The 19847-nt window shown below is 42.0% G+C and overlaps 1 protein-coding gene and 1 non-coding gene across 4 annotated transcripts in view; both read left to right on the plus strand.

Moving 5' to 3' along the window:
* The window catches only part of wipf1b (WAS/WASL interacting protein family, member 1b), a 28492-nt gene extending 12161 nt beyond the window's left edge, over window positions 1-16331 (plus strand). For 2 of the 3 annotated variants that reach the window (XM_071911726.2, XM_071911725.2), the window contains exons 2-9: window positions 5221-5323; window positions 6375-6504; window positions 7473-7646; window positions 8456-9179; window positions 10882-10982; window positions 11475-11693; window positions 12448-12561; window positions 13907-16331. In XM_071911726.2, the coding sequence (XP_071767827.2) occupies window positions 5267-5323; window positions 6375-6504; window positions 7473-7646; window positions 8456-9179; window positions 10882-10982; window positions 11475-11693; window positions 12448-12561; window positions 13907-13959 (1572 nt within the window). In that variant the 5' untranslated portion in view covers window positions 5221-5266 and the 3' untranslated portion in view covers window positions 13960-16331. The remainder of the gene's footprint in view (window positions 1-5220; window positions 5324-6374; window positions 6505-7472; window positions 7647-8455; window positions 9180-10881; window positions 10983-11474; window positions 11694-12447; window positions 12562-13906) is intronic. The other variant, XM_071911727.2, reaches the window with a different exon arrangement.
* A 1694-nt stretch (window positions 16332-18025) lies between these two features.
* Window positions 18026-18107, plus strand: trnas-cga (transfer RNA serine (anticodon CGA)). Its single transcript has one exon. It is a non-coding gene; the product is annotated as a tRNA-Ser (tRNA).
* The last annotated feature ends 1740 nt before the right edge of the window (window positions 18108-19847 follow it).

The following is a 19847-nucleotide window of genomic DNA, read 5'->3' on the forward strand; positions in this document are numbered from 1 at the left end:
CACCATCAGAAGGTGACAGGTAGTTTTCCATCACAGCCCCCTCGGTTGCAGCAACACCCCAGTTCACTGCCCGCCTTCCCTGCTGCTCACATCTCTAAGTTTGCATCTGCAGTCAGGAGATTGTGTCAGTGTCGTTTCATCAGCGCTTCAGGAAGTGAGTCAATCTCCAAATCATGATAGAAACTGTGCAATTGACTCAGACTCAGTCCTATTTTTACCAGTTTCTTCATCGACTCAAATAGACATGACAGTCCACCAGTCCAGGCCCGCTCTTTCAGCTTCATAATCCAGTCTTCCCTCCCAGTCCAGCCCGGTCTCTTCAGATTTTGTTAAAATACAAATACGTGCTTTGTGCACAAAAAGTGAGAGGAATGCATTTCCCCACCGCAAAAGATTTACATGCAGGAGACACAACTGGAAACAAGTTTTAGTTGGCTAACCTGAACCAAAGTTTCAGTTGCCTAAACCTAATAACCTTCACCTTAATCTTACAAATTGTTTGTTGCCTAATGTTAACTGAAGTTGTTTCACCTGCCTAAATCTAACCATTAACTAGCCTCTTCACATGACAAACAGGTGAAAATCGTGTATCCAGTTCATGTTATTGTCACATAATCCCTTTGTGGAGTCTGTCAGTCTCACCGCTCCACCCTGGTCTCTGCAGCCCCGGTGGTTCCTCACCCAGTCTTCCTCCTCAGTCCCATCCCGAGCCTCCACTCCTCTGTTCCAGCTCCACATCCTGAGCCCCATCCTGGAGCCTTAAGTGAGCGGGTTTAAATGCACACTATTAACCCGGTAACTGGGAATAATCAGGTTATGGCAATAAGTCGATTGACGTGTTTACATGTACTCTAGTAATGCGATAATGGGGAAAACTCAAACTTGCTGCTGGTTGTTTTGGATTTTGAACATGGCGCCGCACGTAGCTTATTTTCATATAGTCAGGTTTGTTTTTTATTTCAGCAATCATTAAAAGAGTTTCCTCGTCAGTCCAAAAGTGAGTTTTGCCAGTCGCTGTGCTGTTAGATGTTTACTGCTTCCGGGGTTACATATCTGCGCTCATGCACAGATGTAAAAAAAAAAAGAAAGAAATCAGAGGGGGTAAAGGTGGAGAATAATTAGAAAGATTGGGCAAAAACCTAGCTGTGTTAATGAGGTTTCTCATAATGCGATAACAGCCTTTATCTGATTAAGGGAAATCACACTCTGCTGTTTACACGACCACTTGAATAATCAGGGAATTGCCTTAACGGTTTATTAGTGTGCATGTAAACGTGCTCGACCTGTCCTGTCCTTCAGCCCAAACATGCACTGAGTGACCCAGCTGCCCCGCTGCATCTCCCCTCTTCAGCCCCTGGTCCTGTAGTGCATATAGGAACCACTGATTGAATTCCCATGCACACAACTATCCTGTTATTATTATTATTATTATTTAGACTACTACTAAGTGTTCCATTTTTGGGTTGGCACATGCAAACATCATAGCCATTCACATTAACCAGATTAAAGTGTGATCCCACTTAGGAGAAATCTGGAAGAGCTACCTGGGTTTTTGCAGACATCAGCCGGGATGCTGCAGCATGTGTACATGTTGTCCGTTTACAGTTGGCTCTCACACAATGTTCAAGCTTATATATATACACAGGGATATTGGTGAGGGCTGTATAAAAGATAGGCTAAATGTAAACAGCTTATCTTTAATAAGACCTTAACCAGCCTATGAGATATTATGTGGGACACTGTGTACGAGGGTTAGATTGGATATTGAATATTGGTTTGCAGATATATCAGCCTATAAATAAAAATTAGATATCGGCCTGTCATTGTTGTCCACTGATATGACGTAAGTGAGCATGTGATTTTACTCAGCAGCTTCAGGGTTAGTGTCAGTCTATAAAATATGCGATGAAACCTGCCTCACCCTGCCTTAAAGAGCTGCTAACCATCCTAAGATTATCGTTAGTCTGGGTTTTATTGTCCCAAGGTGTACATGTTGTTTCACAGGAACTGTTGTTTCTGGGGAAAACATTGGATCCTTGTAATTTTTGTGAATTTTTTGGCATAAAAAATGGTAAAATTTAATATGAAATATTGTCTTCCGGCAGCTTGATTGATATCGACCTTCAAAATACCATATTGGTCAAACCGTACTGTGTGCATGTAAATGGAAAAATAAGAGGAGGGGAATATCCTCTATGGTTAAAACAAAAAATACTTTTTCAAGCAAATATTTGTGTACTTAGGTCTTGTAAATATGTTATATGTTATATATATATATATATAATATATATTATATACACACACACACATACTCCAAGCAACACACTGGACCAGTTCAGGTCGGGATATATTTAATCGCTTCGGGTTTGGGACGGGCCAAGCCTCAGACAGCTTCAAGATGACTGTTAGCATTTTCCTCAAAATGTCTGTTACTGAATTTCTGTTGAGTCAGTCACTCAGACATCGGTGGTGTGGCATGCAAGGACAGGTGCCAGTGTGTGGTTTGTGTTGCCAGATATGCAAGGTTTCTTCTGCTGAGATTTTGTTGTGGTTTGAAAACGGCATAACCTGCATGCTGACTACGCCCGGAGAGGTGAATACAACATACTGTCAGTGGTGGAATCTGTTAGTCAGGGTTGTGTTCACTGGTGGAGAGAGATGTGGAAAACAAAGGAGAGAGAGAATCTCAATGTCAGTGGGAGAGATGGAGAGAGAGACAGGCAGAACATGCACAGGGAAGAGAGAGGATTAAACGGTAAGAAAAAGTTAAACAGATGGAGGAAGAGAGAGGCTGAGAGGGGATACAAAGATGAACAAGACAGTTCAGTGAGAGGAGGAGGGAGAGAGAGAGAGCAGGAAGAGAGAGAGAGAAAGAGAGATATTAGAACACAGTAGAGAGAGAGAGAGAGAGAGAGAGAGGCATAGCGGAGATGGAGAGGTATCATCGCCCTAGCAACCGGATGGCTGCGGTGCTGGAGCCGTGTGGTGACTTCCTGTTTGTCAGCAGCATACAGGAAGTAAGAGGCCTCTAGAGAGAGATCTGACTGTGTGTGTGTGTGTGTAAGAGCGAGAGAGAGAGAGAGAGAGAGAGGGAGAAGAAAGAGAGAGAATGAAGTGACAGGGTAATCTGAATGTTTGTGTGGGCATTTTTTGTGAAAGAAAGAAGCTGATTTTACTGTGTGTAAGGGCAAGAGAGTGTGTGAGAATGTGTGTGTGACAGAGAGAGGGCGAGAGAGCGTGTGAGAGTGTGTGTGTGTGACAGAGAGAGAGAGAGAGTCGGTAACTGTCAGACCAAGTACAGCAAACAGTTGCATCAATATAATGGCTGCATTTCAACAGTCTTCCCAACAAACATTATAGTAGTGCTTAAACTACATTAATGGCTCATTATTGGCACTCTGATACAGCTTCAGTGTAAAATCTGATATCTTAACAAATAATAATAAACGTCATTCTATACTCTCACAGTTAAAGCATCAAAAAAAAGTCAAAATTCTGTCTAAAATGTGGCTGATAGAGCGTGGCGTTAAAGCTGCACCAGGCAACTTTGCACGCTGGCCACCCCCAAATGACCGTGAGAGGTAACAGTTTGAATTTTGAAGACTTCAATACCCAGAAATCATGTTATATGGCGTCAAAAACAAACCGCACACTCCTCGAGCCTAAATGCAGGATGAGGTTCAGCCATCACTCTCTGCTGTTCAGGACACGGTGTTTTAATTTTGCTCTTAAGTTTCAATTCCTGTGCCAGTGATCATACCTGACACCAAAATAATAAGATTAACAATTTGTGCAAATAAGGTGAATCTACAGCATCTCTATTAAGGAAGATGGGACTCTGTTCTCTGTTGTAGCCCCTCTGTGATTTAGACTGATAAGACGAGTGTGTTTTTACATTAAAAATCTTGGGCTAGTGCAGCTTTAACAGGTCAGAGGTTCGAGTCCCACTGGAACCAACGCAGAATAGAAACCTAGAGTCATTCCATGCTAATGTTGGATTCACACAGTGCTATGAAGTAGGCTTATTAAGGTGTGCATGTCACTCTGATTGTATCTGTCCTTGTAAATATAAAACATTGAAAGGCTAAAGCATTAGATGTCCTGTTTTAGGGAACTTGTCACTTAAGTTCCTGCTAGCTGAAGTATTTATTGTAGGTCTGTGATGGCCTGCAGGCTCCGTATCAGCTGAGAGGGGTTATCTGTTGTTCCTCATATGGTTGTATAACTTAAGCCTTTTCTGCTCATGTTAAATCTATCTGTAGTGTGTGTGTGTGGTAATAGTACATTTGCACTGCACACTGGCAAATAAACACTCAATTTAACTTCTTTCCCACTGCTGTAAACTGGCAACAGGCCTTACAGAAGAGGATGTTGCTGTTTTCCCCTCTTTCCCTCCAACCAGTCCATCTTCCAACCCTCCATTGTTGATTGTTGTTTTTTTTTTTTTACCATATCGGTTGTTTTATTTTTTTGTTGACACAGTGGTTTGTGTTTTGTCGGCATTTTCTCCTGCTGCTGGCTGCGTGTTGCCAACATTTTCTCCTGCTTCAGGCTGTGTACTTGCTTGTTTTCCGATCAAAAAACATTTCAAGAACACACAGGAAGTAGTCTCCCACTCGTTCGGCTCCCATGAATCCCCTACGGTAGCCCACTGGGGACAGTAGTTGCATTCAGGTGTGGATATTTGACAATGGAAAAATGGTGGCATGCCAAATAATATCGCTGGTGTTTTACGCACTTTCAGGAGCATCTTCCCCCCCCCCGAGTCCCGTTAATATCTGATGCTGATTTGCACGCTCTACCTCTTCCGCTAGTTCATGAAGTAAAATCCCCTTAAAAATCCCGCCTGCAACAGATGCTCGTGAGGAGACGTCACTTCATTTTCGGGAGTCACACACCAAAACGGTTGAGAACCACTTTTCTTAAAACAGGGGTTCTCAAACTTTGGGCACTCTAGACAGTTTAATAAAGGTTTTGATTGGGCAAGCTTGTAGTGAACGAAGTCACAGTGACACTGAACTAATCCTCAGTTTATTGGGGAGACCCTGGAACCCCCCATGAAGGTCCCCCGGGGGTCCCGAGACCCCCAGTTTGGGAACCGCTGCTCTGACGCGGCTCAACATCACCGCTCAGTACCCGTGTGTTTCATTTCGGTGAGCGCTGTTACTATCACTGCTTATTTATTTATTTATTTCATGTGTGGGTGATCTCTTCCACCAGGGTGCAGCGTCCAGTGCAGAGACATTAAAGAGGACAGAAGAAGAAAATGCCGGTCCCGCCTCCACCCCCCCCACCCCCTCCCCCTCCTCCCACCTTTTCTGTGGTGAGTCTCGTCTCTCTATCTATCTATCTGTCTATCTGTCTATCTATCTATCTATCTATCCATCTATTTATCTATCTGTCTAACTGAATATCTGTCTATCTGTGCATCTTCTTTTTTGTCCGTTTGCTGTGATTGACAGTCAAACCCTTGATAATGAATTGTTAAATATCAAAACTACATATTCGTCTATGGGGAAATCTTGACTTTTTGGTAGATGCGGAGTTGTGAATGTGTGTTAGGAGATCTGCCTCCCTGTCCTGCTGTGACCCCGCTCAGCAGAGACGCCTTGTGGTCAGATCGAGTCACTGCAGCTTGTATTCAACAGCACAATATAACAAAACTAAGCTGTATGAAAAGAAGCTGGATGAATCCCTCATTCCTGATTTAAGATTTAAATGAAAATAATACGGAAAGATGTGTTTCCATCACATAGGACTGCACCAATAGTCATTATTTATCATTAATCAATTCATCATCATTAGTCAAGTACAAACAATGGATTCATGTTCATAGAATATTAGTTTAATGGCAATAATGAAACATTCAATTTGGTTTAAAGCGCCTGCTATATATGAAAATAATATTTATATGATGTTAAGAAGCAATAAGTGCAACAAAAATAGTTCCCCAAATCATTCAAACAATCCCACTTAAGTCTGTATGATCCTGCTTTTTCTCCACTTTCTGCCTGTTTCTACTTTCATGAACTGTTTATCTGAAGTTGATTTATCATGTGAAATCAATATGGCATCATCTGAATTCACCTGGTTAGTTGATTTCATGGAATAAGCAGGTGGTCAAAATATTATACATTTCTCTTTACAGCTAATATCTGTCTCTCCTCCTTATGACTCGCTGTTTTAATTCATATGCCTGTATTATTTCTGCTCTTGTTAACTTTTTCATTTGTTATTCCTCCTACTGCTTGTTTTCTGCAGTTGCTGTCTGTTGTTTCTTATCTTGGTGACTCTTTTACCTATCTGTGTGACTGTGTGTGTGTGTGTGTGTGTGTGTGTGTGTGTGTGACTGTGTGTGTGTGTGTGTGCTTCAGGCCAACACAGAGAAGCCGTCTCTGAACCGTTCACAGCAGCAGGGGAGGAACGCTCTCTTGTCGGACATTTCGAAAGGCGCCAGGCTAAAGAAGGCCGTTACTAATGACCGCAGTGGACCCGCACTGGACAGTAAGTCAGGAACACTTCACTAATACTCAAGGGGTTAAAGGAATAGTTCACCCAAAAAATGGAAATTTATTTTTATCAGCAAACGTACGTAATCTTGCAAAACTGACTTTTCTGAATCGTTGGGGTCCGCTGGTAATCTGGGCTCAATTCGTTTCAGCATTTACAACAAGAATCATCCATCAAAATACACCATTTAAGGGTGGTATCAATTATTAAAGTTGGCATTTAATTGAAATAATTGCTGCTTGCTGGATCATATGTAATTACCAGTGGACCGTAACGGTTCATCAAAGGTCTCAAGTCATATGATGTGAGGAATGGATGTTTGCCAATACACAAAGAAACATTACCTGCCAAATTTTGCCGTTTGTCATGAAATTCTCTCCTGTACAAAGAGAGAACAGCAAATATATTTAAAGGTTTTAATCTGCTCTGATATATCTAAGCACCAGATTAAAGAAAATTGGTATGACCGTAGAGAGTTCATCCTAGGAGTCACGGCCACCACATCATGATAGTTAGGATTAAGATAGGATAATACTGATCCTCCACATTGGCCTGACCACCGACAACACACCATTATATAAATATGTAGCAAAATGGTTTACAGCGTACAGTGTGACAAGTAACACAGGAGCAATGTAAGATATTATTGAACCGTGAATGAGCGGAAACATGTATAAATGAACGAAGCAATAAAATGAATAAAGAAGAAAGACAGAGAGTTCTACAAAAATGGTGAAAAGTGTCAAAAAAAAAAAACGAAGAAGAAAGAAAAGGAGGTGCTCTTTGGTTTGGAGAGTATGTAACTGAATGAAATAAAAGCCCAAGGCACTCTTCTTTGAAAAACATTAAAAAGCCTTTATTTTATGGGCTCATCTAGGGACATTTTAAAAACACTTACAACACACGCCTTCATCAGGGAGCTTCAAAAAATTAATGTTCAAAAATGTTATTTCTCTTCTCAGAACCTAAAGGAGGCGGCGGAGGCGGTGGAGGAGGAGGAGGAGGAGGAGGAGGTGGTGGTGGTGGTGGAGGTGGAGGTGGTGGTTTTGGTGGAGGAGGTGGAGGTGGTGGTTTAGGAGGCCTGTTCCAGGGAGGGATGCCCAAACTGAGGTCTGCAGGGAGCAGAGACACCACCGGTAAAAAAAACTCCTAACATCCTTACCCCCAGGCTTGGTACATTTACTATGAAAGACAGGAAAACTCTCAGATCCAAAGCTTCTTAATACAGAATGAAGAATCCCACATGTTTCCCTTGCATTACAACATTTGCAACATTTATTTATTTCAACAAATGTGTTGGTCCAGTCGGGCCTTTGTTGGAGTATGATGTTAGTACAAAACATAGCATAAAAATGGACCAATCACTTTGGCGTGTTAACAACATTGGATTGAGGTTGTTTTCACCTCTAATATTTAATTTTCTTTGGTAAAAGAGTTAATAATGAATGTTGGTATCCACAATTCTGCTATCAGCAACTCGTTATTGGTCCATAATCCCCAATAGCCCAGAATATATTGATTTCATATATTGAAACAAAAAAATTCTGAGCAAAAAGCTGCAGAGTTAGTTTAATTTGTATTATTTCTCCAATTATGTTATTTGTTAGAATATGAGCGCTGATATGACGCCATTTTCTGTCTAATATCATGATAAAGTATGTTGACCTGTATCTCTGACCCGTGATTTTGTCATGTGGAGTCTGTGTCATTATTACCTTGATAAGAATTATTATTCCTATAAAACTCTGGAAGAGAGAGAAACGCTACTGAAATCTCAGTTGGGGGGAAAAATGTTTGAGGATAGTTTAGACTTTTCTGTCTTTGTTAAATGTAATATTCGTATGTAATATTAATATTTGTGATACAGCAACACAGGAAGAAAGCTCAGGCAGTGCCTCTATAGTTCAGTTATAACTTTGCTGTTGTTGTCCTGTCTCTCCTCCAGACTCGGGACCCAGCCGCGGCCCCATGCTCCCCCCAGGCGCCCGCTCCGCCGGCCCCAGGCCCTTCAGCGGAGGTGGAGCCTCCACCGGCCCTCCTAAACTCCCAGGAGCCCCGGCTGTTCCCCGCAGCAACGCCCCCGATCTCCCCAGGGGCCGCTCGAATTTCTCCTCCAGGCAGGACACTCCGGGAGGCCCTCCTCCTCCCGTACCCAGCACCCCTCGACCCAACCAGGGCTTCCAGTCCCGCGGCGGCCCTCCTCCTCCTGTCCCTGGAGGGCCCAGACCCGGCTCTTCTCCCGGACCTCCCCATCCCAGCCTTCCACCAGGGAGGCACGGCCCGCTCCCTCCCCCGCCAGGAGGCTCCTCAGCCACGCCACGGCTGGGCTTCTCCGCCCCGCCTCCTCCGTCCTCCAACAGCTCCCGGCCTCCCTTGCCGCCGGCTCCTGGAGGAAGGCCCCCGCCCTCCGACGACCGCCCCCCGCCGCCGCCAGCTCCTATGGGAGGCCATCGACCAGCCATGCCCCGCGACGGGCCGCCTCCTCCCCCCTCTCTCAACTCCAAACCTTCCTCCTCTCCCACCTCCTCCTCCTCTCGTTCCTCAGTTGGCGGGGGCGCGCCTCCCCTCCCGCCGGGCCGACCGGGCCCTCCTCCCCTCGTCCCCACTCCGGCTGGAGGGGACGACCACAGCACCCCCCGCCTGCCCCAGAGGAACCTCTCGCTCAACAGGTAATGTCTCAATTTTATTGATTTTCATTTTTATTTAGCCTTTTTTCCCAGGTAACTTTTTAACAAATGCTTACAAGATGCATGAATCCATATTTCTAAAGTTTTAACAGCCAAGCACTGAAGCCATTGTGCATCCGGCATTACCATCGGGCCAATTGCATAAAGACAGACATATTTATTTTATTTTAAACATAAGGATGGTTTCTCTAGGAAATCACAGTCGCTCCACTACTCCTTGTTGTAGATCTCTAATGGGTTGTTTCTGTCTCTAAAGACTTGTTCTCTTCTTAAGGCTCTTTCCAAAAACCAAAGATTTGGCATCTTGTATGAAACGGCTTCAGTATTTAAACTTCCCACTCTTTAGTTTAGTTACAGAACAGCTTGCTTGTTGCCATAGCAACAAAGTTCTTAACCCAAGCTTAGCCAGGGGGGAGGGGCTAACTTTCCTTGTCTTGATTAGACTAGTCTAACCTGAGAGTCTAAGACCAGTCTAAGGCTTAGACTAGTCTTAAACTAAGTTTATGCAAATGGCCCCAGGTATCGGCCGCTGAAAGAATGCTCCTGACAGCCGAACCTCCTTTGGTGGCTGTTTCAAAGTTTGCATAGATTCAAATCTTGATGGCTGACGCTGCCTCACCCTATCTTTTGGACTGCAGAAGAACTCCGACATTGTTGCTGTGCCTTCCCAACGGCTGTTTTGTGATGCAGCAGTTCAGACATCATGCAAAGTTCTCCATGTAGCTTCCCTCTAAGAAGAGCAGTGCCTTTTTTAAACCTGAACATGCATGCTCTTTCTCAGCACCGTCCTGCTTTACATGTCCAGTACAACCACAGTGTATCACTGTGGCCACTGAGCATCTTTACTGCAGTAGTTGCCTTGCTCAAGGGCCCCTTGACAGCAGTTGTTGAGGGAGGGGAGACGTGCCTCAGTCATTTTTCTTGCCTCAGTTTTCCCACCCCGAATTCAAACCAATGGTCACAGTTTGCCTAAATCTTTTGTGTTAGATAGAGCTGCAACGATTAATCGATTAATCGATTAGTTGTCAACTATTAAATTAATCGCCAACTATTTTGATAATCGATTAATCGGTTTGAGTAATTTTTTAAGAAAAATAAGTCAAAATTCTCTGATTCCAGCTTCTTAAATGTGAATATTTTCTGGTTTCTTTACTCCTCTATGACAGTAAACTGAATATCTTTGGGTTGTGGACAAAACAAGACATTTGAGGACGTCATCTTGGGGATGACGTTTCTTTGGGAAACACTGATCGACATTTTTCACCATTTTCTGACATTTTATAGACCAAACAACTAATCGATTAATCGAGAAAATAATCAACAGATTAATCGACAATGAAAATAATCGTTAGTTGCAGCCCTAGTGTTAGATCAACAGAGGTCCTGATGTACTGAAATACTGTATATTAATGTTCATATACACTTGCTACAAAAGCATCATGTATGCCAATTTCAAAATGTTGCATACTATTTGGTGAAAAAAAAATTACTTGAAAATTTCAGTGTTTCAAAAATCCAGATAATTTGATCTGCAAAGTATGTTAATATTACTTAATACTGCAGGCCGATCTGTACTTTTCACAGTGAGTGTTCTCTGTTAAACAGCCTTCTGCTTCACTAAAAGTACTGTAAAAGATAAATCAAATAAAATAGGTATGTGTAAGGTTTTGATTCTCCTCACCAGCCATGCTCCGGCCCCCCCGCCCGGGCGAACAGGACCCCTCCCTCCCCCGCCAAACGAGAGACCGCCCGCTCTGGCAAGGAACCAATCAGCAGGACGCACAGGTGAAGCCTTGATTGATTGATTAATTGAGCGATGGATTACTGCTGCATACACGTAATATGGGAAAGACAATAGATATGAGTTAATACTACTTGGGAACTTGGTGATGGACACTGATTTCTCCGACTTAAATCAGTTTTGACGTCACCAGCAAGGAAAGTGTGCGGATTGATAAATTCATTTCAAATAGAACAAACAAAAACCATAACCATAACCAAGTTCAGTATAAGTTCTGCCCATTCTCTGGGGGTTGTTGAAAGGCATTCTGGGAAATGTTGAGGGAAAGTGGGTACACCAACAAAGTAAATTACAACACTTCATTACAAAATAATACCTGGAATGCATTGAACATCATAAATTAACAGTATAAGAGTATCCAAGTGTGGATTTTCCGTAAAACATGCTTGCTTCATGCTAACGTACTACTAATTATGCATATCAGTCGATTTTTATTGATGATATTGATGATGTCATTTTCTTTTCTACCTCCCTAGGCCCACTTCCTCCCCCTCCCCCCTCAGGTCGCAGCGGGGGCAGTGTGAGGTCATCGGCGGCTCCTTCTCCTATTGGCCGGCCGGGCCCGGAGCCTCCTCGCGGGGGGCCCGGCAATCGACCCCCCCTCCCTCCGGACCGGCCGGGGACAGCCGGGGCCCCTCCCCCTCCACCACCCATGGGTAACGGGTTCCAAAACTCTCACCACCACCAGGCATCAGGTGAGTCGAGCACTGAAGATATTAGTTTAGTTTAGTATGCTCGAGTAGCACAACTGATGAAAGCATTGGGGGGCGGGAAGAGAGAAGAAGACAGATGAGAGCAGATGAGATCAAAAAAAAATTTAGTGGCTTATTTTTTTATGAGCAATTATTTATTGGTTGATAATCATGCAAGGTATGGTTTGTAGTGGGAAAATGAAAAAAAGAAATAATACATAAAAAAGTAAAAAAGAGCTAATAGAGGATAAGAAGTTGAGTGGCTTTTAAAAATATCTCACCAACGGAGAGAAATAAGGAAGAGAATTGAGACAACAGTGACAGAAATGATAGCAAAACTCAACAAGGAGGAAAATGGTACAAAAACAACAAAATGCACAAATAATAATTAAGGGAAATAAAAATAAGTGTGTTCACTGAGAGAAAAAGAGACACTATGATCTCTATCTTGATGCTTTGGCAATATTGTTCCTAACTTTCATGCCAATAAAGCATGCTGAATTGAATTTAAAGTCACACAATCATCTAATATATCAATATATCTATATGCTCTATCCTTATGTCCAAGTCCAACCTTATAGATGATTGTGAATTGTGACTGTCTTCCTCAAAGACAAGGCATTATTGTGTCCTGTTAGTCTCTGCATGAGAAACCCATTCACCTCTATTCATATTGTGTTTATAGCAGATGAGTTCCTCTGTATTATATGGCAGAGAGACCCATTCACCTGCATTCGTGTTGTGTGTTTTTTACCAGATGAGTGGGAGTGCCGGTTCACGTTCCACCCGGTGTCGGACCTGCCTCCTCCTGAGCCCTACGTCCCCAGCCAGAAGACCTACCCCAGCAAGATGGGCAAGAGCGACGGCAGAGGTCCCACACACACACACACACACACACACACTTGTGCACATAAAACGTTCACAAATATGCAGGCACAAATTGGATTTACTTAAATGAATTTAACTTAAATGATCACCGTGGGGAAATTAGATCATCAAAAAGCGTTTTGGTATAAATCACAAACACATACTCTTTTGAGAAATGTCTTAAAGTAGATTGCAAGAGACCAGTGGCAGGAATAATCTATTTAAACGGGTCAGAAACACTAAAACATGTTTGCTGAGATGTTAACTGATACTGTATCTAGCCCACTGAGCAATTTTATGTTGATTAGCTGTTAAAAAGACATCTAAATGTTTATTGACATCTAGGCTACATAAGGTTTAAAAGTGAAAGTCTATGTCGAAGACTACGTCTTCTGGGTTAAATGCCAAAAATAAATCTTGTACTTCTCCGGTGCGTATTTTTTATATTTACAGCTGTTTATGCATTGTTTAAATATGTAATAATGTATTTACTGCTTGGTCTAAAACTGGGCTATACATTGCAAAAAAAGATGCTATATGACATCTAGTGCTCAGTGTAAAGTGTTCATTGAAATAGGAGACAATAATACCAGTCATTATATTACATGTACACTACCAGTCAAAAGTTTGGACACACCTGATTGAATGTACTATGTTTTTCATTCTCTTAAAGCCATTTTGATTTAAAGGCTTATGCTTAAATGCTTGAAATTTGTTTCTTAGACAAATATAAATAGTGAAGTTGATGCCTATGTATGAATTTCTTTCCAAAGCCTTTGCCTTTCCATCAAGGCAAAGGGCGGCTGCTTTAAAGAATCTAAAATATAAGAGAGTTTTGTTTTATTTAACACTTTTTTGGTCACTGCATAATTCCATTTGTGTTATTTCATAGTTTTGATGTCTTTACTGTTATTCTAAAATGTGAAAAATAGTAAAAGTAAAGAAAAATGTGGTGTGTCCAAACTTTTGTCTGGTAGTGTATATATTATTGAACTGCTGATTAGGTGCTAAATCCTCAGTTCTCCATTTTCCAGGGGGGTTAAAAATCAAAAGTAGGTGAACGTAACTGGTTGTTTCGTAGTTTCTTACTTTAGTTCAACTCTACGTAATCAGATTGATTTGATAGACTGCTCCATCCCTTCCCCTCCCTCTCCATTCCCATTTCATTGCATTGTTCAAACTAGCGGGGTAGGCGGAGAGGGGGACTGAAATCCGTGGTACAAGAGTCCAGCTGCACTTTGCCTTGGTCGGCTTCTGGAGACACAGTGCCACCTGGTGGAAGAAAATTAAACCTCCTCAGGAAAGTTGGGGGAAATATTCATCATTTGTCTGTGTTTGCTTCTTCCCAGGTTCTGGTAAAAAGGAGAGAGGAGCTCCTCCGCTTCCTCCTATACCCAGGTGAAGAGGAGGTCGCACCGGTCGCAAAAACACCTGGAACTATTTTCTCTCTTTCTCCACCTGTCTCTCTCTCTCTCTGTGTTGCTCTCACTCTGCTTTGACCTTACAGCATGTGGTTCATGTATGGACTGTAATATACAAAACGCATTGAAGTACTATTGACCAAGTAAAAGGACCGACTCACTATGTGGAGTTTACACCCTGTTCCTCTGTAGCACCAGCATCACCAAAGCCGCAACACGGGCCCAGTTTATACTCTGGTGCACTGTGCTTGGATAAAAAAAACAAAAAACTTGTACCTCTAAACTGTCAGTTTTTTAAGGCAGGAGAGAGAGCGCCTGGTTTTCAGATTAACAACGCATGACCGCAGTTAGATGATGCATTATGGGTGGGTTTCGTTGACCTGGTGGCTGTGAAACACGCAGCATTTTGAGGTGAAGTATATGAGCAATTTACATGTCACTTATGAACAACAGTATTCTCATGAACCGACTACGTTATCTACATTGACTTCATTCTCTCTCCCAGGTGAAGACAATATTGTCCGACTCCATTACCGCCCCAATTTTGGCTTTCTGGGTCATGAGACTTACTCACAGGGCAGGAAACTAACTTTTTAATTCACTTTTTCGTCCAGCTGATGGATTCCATAATTCACCCGCCAGATGCAATATTTTAGTAGACAAACTTACCAAAATTTGGCAGGTAGCTTGTGTGAATTTCTCACCCTGTTTACTCGGCACAGAAAGGATTATGTAAAGCAAAGTCAAATAAAAAAAAAATATATATAACATCTCTTGGCAATATTGTTGCCAGCATTGTAGTCCCAGGATTATCATGCAACAGCAGTCAGCGTTTATCTTGCACCAATCAGCTTCCCCAGTTGTATTGAGAAGCTGTTGCTATCTGTTTGTGTCGTCAGTGTTTCCCCGGTGCCTTTTTCTATTCAGGATTGTAATTTCAGGCTGCGTACGAGAGTTAAGGGAAGTAGCCAGGGATGCCTGTTGTGCCTTAAACTATGTGTGTGTGTGTTTTGAGTGTTTCCCCTGTGTTCATTCAGCTGGATCGGGGCCACCTAGGACAGTAGTTCTCAACGTGGGGTCTGGGGACCATCAAGTGTCCTTGAGGGGGCTCCAGGGGGTCCCCGGCAAATTGATGCATTGTTAAACTTCACCATTATTTCATTTACAAGAAGTTAACACAATTAGAGAATGTGGAAGAATGACTGTTTCGGTCATCGTTTCACTGTTATCTCTCTACCTACAATACAGATAGTCATGGAGTTCTGGACAAAATCATATCTAACAATAAAAATATTCTCAGATTTGGGTCAGAGAGAGAAAATCTCATCAAGTGGAGGTCCGTGGTCCCAATGTGGACTAAATTAGGGGTCCTTGGTATGAAAAAGGTTGAGAATCGCTGACCTAGGAAGCTACCACCTCTGCTGATGTAAATGTGAAAACAGAGACGATAAAAAACCTGATTTCCACAACGTGTAGAATATTCAACACAGCAAAGAATCTTAAAGAGAAACTAAACCCAAACCCAAAACTGTGTAATCTCTGGTGCCAGGTGATGTCACCTTCTACAGAGTACAACAGGTGGTGACATCACCTGGCACCAAAGATCAGCCAATAGGAGATGGCAATTTCAGTTGCATGCTTTTTACCAGTAGATCTCAGGCTTTACACAGATTTGGGTTTGGGGTTTAATTACTCTTTAATAACTACAGCATTGGAACCAAAACGGTGACTAAAACACGGTCAGACATGGAACCAGTCGAACCAAAACAAAAATGACCCCGCCCTCCTGCCACTGCTGCGAAAAACATCGGGGAAACACCGGTGTTTGATTTGCCAAAGCCATATGTGCCTTAACAGTATGTGTATCTCGCTGTCTAAGTATGTATGGAGTTCCTGTTGGAACAGCTGAACGGTACTTTTCATTTGATTGTCTCGATGTGATGCGAGCACGCATTTAATGTGTGTGATCCAGATCAACTCTGCTTTAAAAGGACCATTGTATGGGGTTTTGTTATGGCGGCATTGGTTTACCATTGAACTGATTGGGGTTCTTAATTTGCTGTTTCCTTAAAAGCTGCCTTGACTTAAGAAGGACCTATGTATGTAACTGTATGATCTGATCAAGTGGTATTGAAGGACTGTTTTAAGTTATGTTTCACAACTGTGCAGTATTATGTTTTTGTTTTGTTGTTTTTTTGCTTTACCCAGCACTGCTTTGAATGGTCTTTTGTATACTTGACGTTGTTGTATTATGATCATGTGTTGGTCACCGAAAAATTTTCTAAATGACAATCATACAGAAATATACCTATTTACATCAATGAATAAATAAATATGCTTTTAAGATGCCTTATATGCTCTGTCTAGAGTGATATTTGAGTGTTTTGGTCTATGCATAGCCTACTTAAAAGATATTTTGATGCTATTGCTCAAGAGAAGATCATTTGATCACAGATGAGGATGCTGAAGGCTTTGTTGATCCAGGTTTAGCGTCAGTGTCTGTATGCAGTGATTTATGTTGTGCAATCATTATTCTCACATAGCTCAATGCATTGAATGTGGAAGTGGCACTGCTGTCTCAACAGGGAATAATTAAATGACGAAGTTTTTCAGTGAAAAGATTAAATCTGTGTGGATTGGATGAAAGCGACTTAAAAACAACTGTATTTACATGCAATAGCATTTTCCTCCTAGTAGTGTGATGTTGGACTTGATGATCCCTGTTCTTTAATTCAACCATGGATTCAAGCAAAAACTGCAATGGTCCCACATGCACCACCCGAGCCTCTCCAGCCCCTCCGTCCGTCCCAGCCACACCTTCCCATGGGGAAGCTGCTTGACTCACAGCGGCAGTTCATATGTGTTTGGCTGAAGTGTGGACTCCAATGAAATGTGGTTGAAAATGTTGTCTTCCGTTATGTTTTCGTCAGTGGCATTCTTCTCCGCAGCCATTGTTCCCTCAGCTTTGGGAAATAAGCAGAAGTCACTGGCTAACTGGCTAATATGCTAACGTTAGCATTGTGCTATACTCTCCCAAAACAAAAGGTACCCCCGCCCCTGAGAGGGGGGAGGTGTGGAACCAATGGAGAGCTGTTGACTGGACATTGATTGGTAGGATTTGTGACGTAATTTTGACATGACAAATCCTGAAACCCAGACTTCAGAAAATAAAAATATCTGAGCTGAGGTGGTATTTATACTCAGAAGCACAGACACTCCTATGTTCGCCTATGGAATTAGACACATGTTGTAGATACCGGCCTTCCTTTAACATAGTGTATGCTAAAGTGTGCCGGAGCAAATGATCTACCAGGGACACATGGATGATTTTGGTGTTCATGTTCTCATCACTTTTGACCAACAAGCCAATCTAAAAACTTGTTGTGTTCCTTTACAGTGACTGATCATTGTTTTTATAAGCCTGTCCTGTCGATCATAAGTCAAGCTTCCTTTTATAACATACAAAGGGTTTTTTGCACCAGAGTATTGTATTTTCAGAAAAAAAAACATCTGACTACTTCAACAAATTAAAGTTAACATTGATTAGAAATGGTCGTTTAAGACAATGTGGTATGAAATAATAATAAAAAGACACATAAAGCCTCTAGTGTGTTTAACCGTCAGGACATTCGAGTGTGTCTTTGAACACATCACTCATTCCTTTCTGTGTTCAGGCTGTGATGGCTGAGTGGTTAAAATGTTGGGATTTAAATCCAGTGGGATTTCTTTACGCAGGTTCGAACCCTGCTCACAGTGTTCTTCAATTAAACATTAGCTCCTGTCAATGTTATGATGGGCATGTTCCAAGTCTTCAGCTAATTCCCTGTAGTCCTACAACTGCAGATGCACATTGTACAGCTCACTGAAAGCAGTATGACACTAATGCTCCTGAAGAGAACTGAGCACTAATCAAGCCTTTTGCTCCTAACATTGGTTAGAAATGATTGTTCCAGTCCATGCAGAATGAAACGACAATAAAAAGACACAAACACATTTGGTGCTGCAGGACATTCAGGTTCAGTCTTTAATAACGCTGTTGTCCAAGGAGCTGTGATGGCCGAGTGGTTAAGGCGTTGGAGTCGAAATCCAATGGGGTTTCCCTGCGCAGGTTCAAACCCTGCTCACAGCGCACTTCTGCTTAACATTGGCTAATGTTATGATCATTGCACTAATACTTAAGTGCTGTTTCTGTTCTGTTAGTCTTTCATCAAGCCCATTGCGTTTGGTATTCAGAAATTGGCACCATACCACTGTCTTGTTAGCAGTATCTATGCTAATGTAACTCTAATGGGAAGGAAACCATTACTATCAAAATGCAGTAGGTCTTTAAACAGTTGTTGCTTTTCCATACATCTACTATGCATGGAACTGTATGAAATGGCTGGTATCCAATTTTTTTTTTTAGAGTAATAATTACACAAAACAAAGCCAATTCATAGTATTCCCATGATGTCACATGCATTTCCTACCAATATGGCACTTTACAATACACACAGCTCATTGGCTGTGTTTGTCATTTGATTGTAATCACCTGTTAATTTATTACAATCACCTGTTATTTTCCTACCAAGAGAGCTGTGTGGTGATGTAACACAATACTAATACCCCATTGACTTGCCCTATCATTGCTGGTGCCACTTCCTCTGGAACAAAATCTCTGGCCTGTGAACTTAAAATGTCCCAAGAGTGGCTTTCATTAGTGATCAAGAAGAAAGACTTATAAAAACCACCATCCTTCCATTTAATGGGGAAAAATTGTATTATGTACATCTTTTTCCAGGAAGAGGTCAGATTTGTTTGGCCTATCTGGTGAAAATATCAGAGCTCTGCATTTACTGTAAATTGCAGGATATTAAAGGGAAGTCTTGGAGCGTCTCAGCAGCAGCAAACATAAAGTGAACTGTGATAGCCAACTGGTTTAGGTATTGTACTTGCTATTCAATGGTGTGTTTCCATGCAGTCACAAACTTTACTCCCAGTGCTGTTCGGGCCAATGTGAATCTCACAAGGTCCATTCAGTTAGTATTTTTAGAAGCCTGTCTTATTGATCACCGGCCTCTTTGTAGAACAAACAAAACGTTTTCCCATCAGAGTTGTTTTTGAGAAATTGGCACCAGTGTCCTGTTGGCAATGCCAGTCTAATTGGGTAGAAAACCATTTCTCTTAATGTATACAACATCTTTTCAAACAGATCTCTCACCATTTCTTGCTTTCACTACAGCTATGGACGTGTGTGGAATGGCTTACATGAGATTTTGAGTAGTAAATAATAGTCTCTGATACAATATAACATACTCTAAGATGGGCTGCAGGCCTCTTTCTCATGGGACAAGGGGATGTTTTCATTAAAATGGATCCCAGCTAGAGACTAAATCCTCACATTTGGGTCCTGTAGCTGAAATAGGGGTTTACGTTCCCTCACAGAATTTATATGGATAGAAAGGCCAATCCCGTTTAAATCAGCATTCCTGACTGGTCATCTGGCTGCTAAGCTGGGAAACAGTAGACTCTTGGCCGGGCTGCGGGCTCGTCTCATAGTTGGACATCCTCCGAGAAACACTAGGCTACTAAATGAATGGCGAATCATTAGTCATTAGGATTGTAAAGGTCAGGCTTGAAGTCTGTTCCCATCTGAACAGAATAACAGTGGAGGGGAATGAGGAAAAGGCTTTTAAAATCTCCAGAGACACTAAACTGGATTACTGCAGTAGTTTTCAATGTTTTTTTTCAACATATTTTTCTTTGTGTGGACATAATTACCAATTTTAGGAAATTAGGCTACTTTTTAAAATTTGTTGGATCAGCCTCCACAAAAACCCACTAAATCTGGGTTCCAAGGATATTTTTTGGGGGAAATTGTGTGTCCACA

The sequence above is a fragment of the Centroberyx gerrardi genome, chromosome 15, assembly GCF_048128805.1.
Source record: "Centroberyx gerrardi isolate f3 chromosome 15, fCenGer3.hap1.cur.20231027, whole genome shotgun sequence".
Classification (NCBI taxonomy): Eukaryota; Metazoa; Chordata; class Actinopteri; order Beryciformes; family Berycidae; genus Centroberyx; species Centroberyx gerrardi.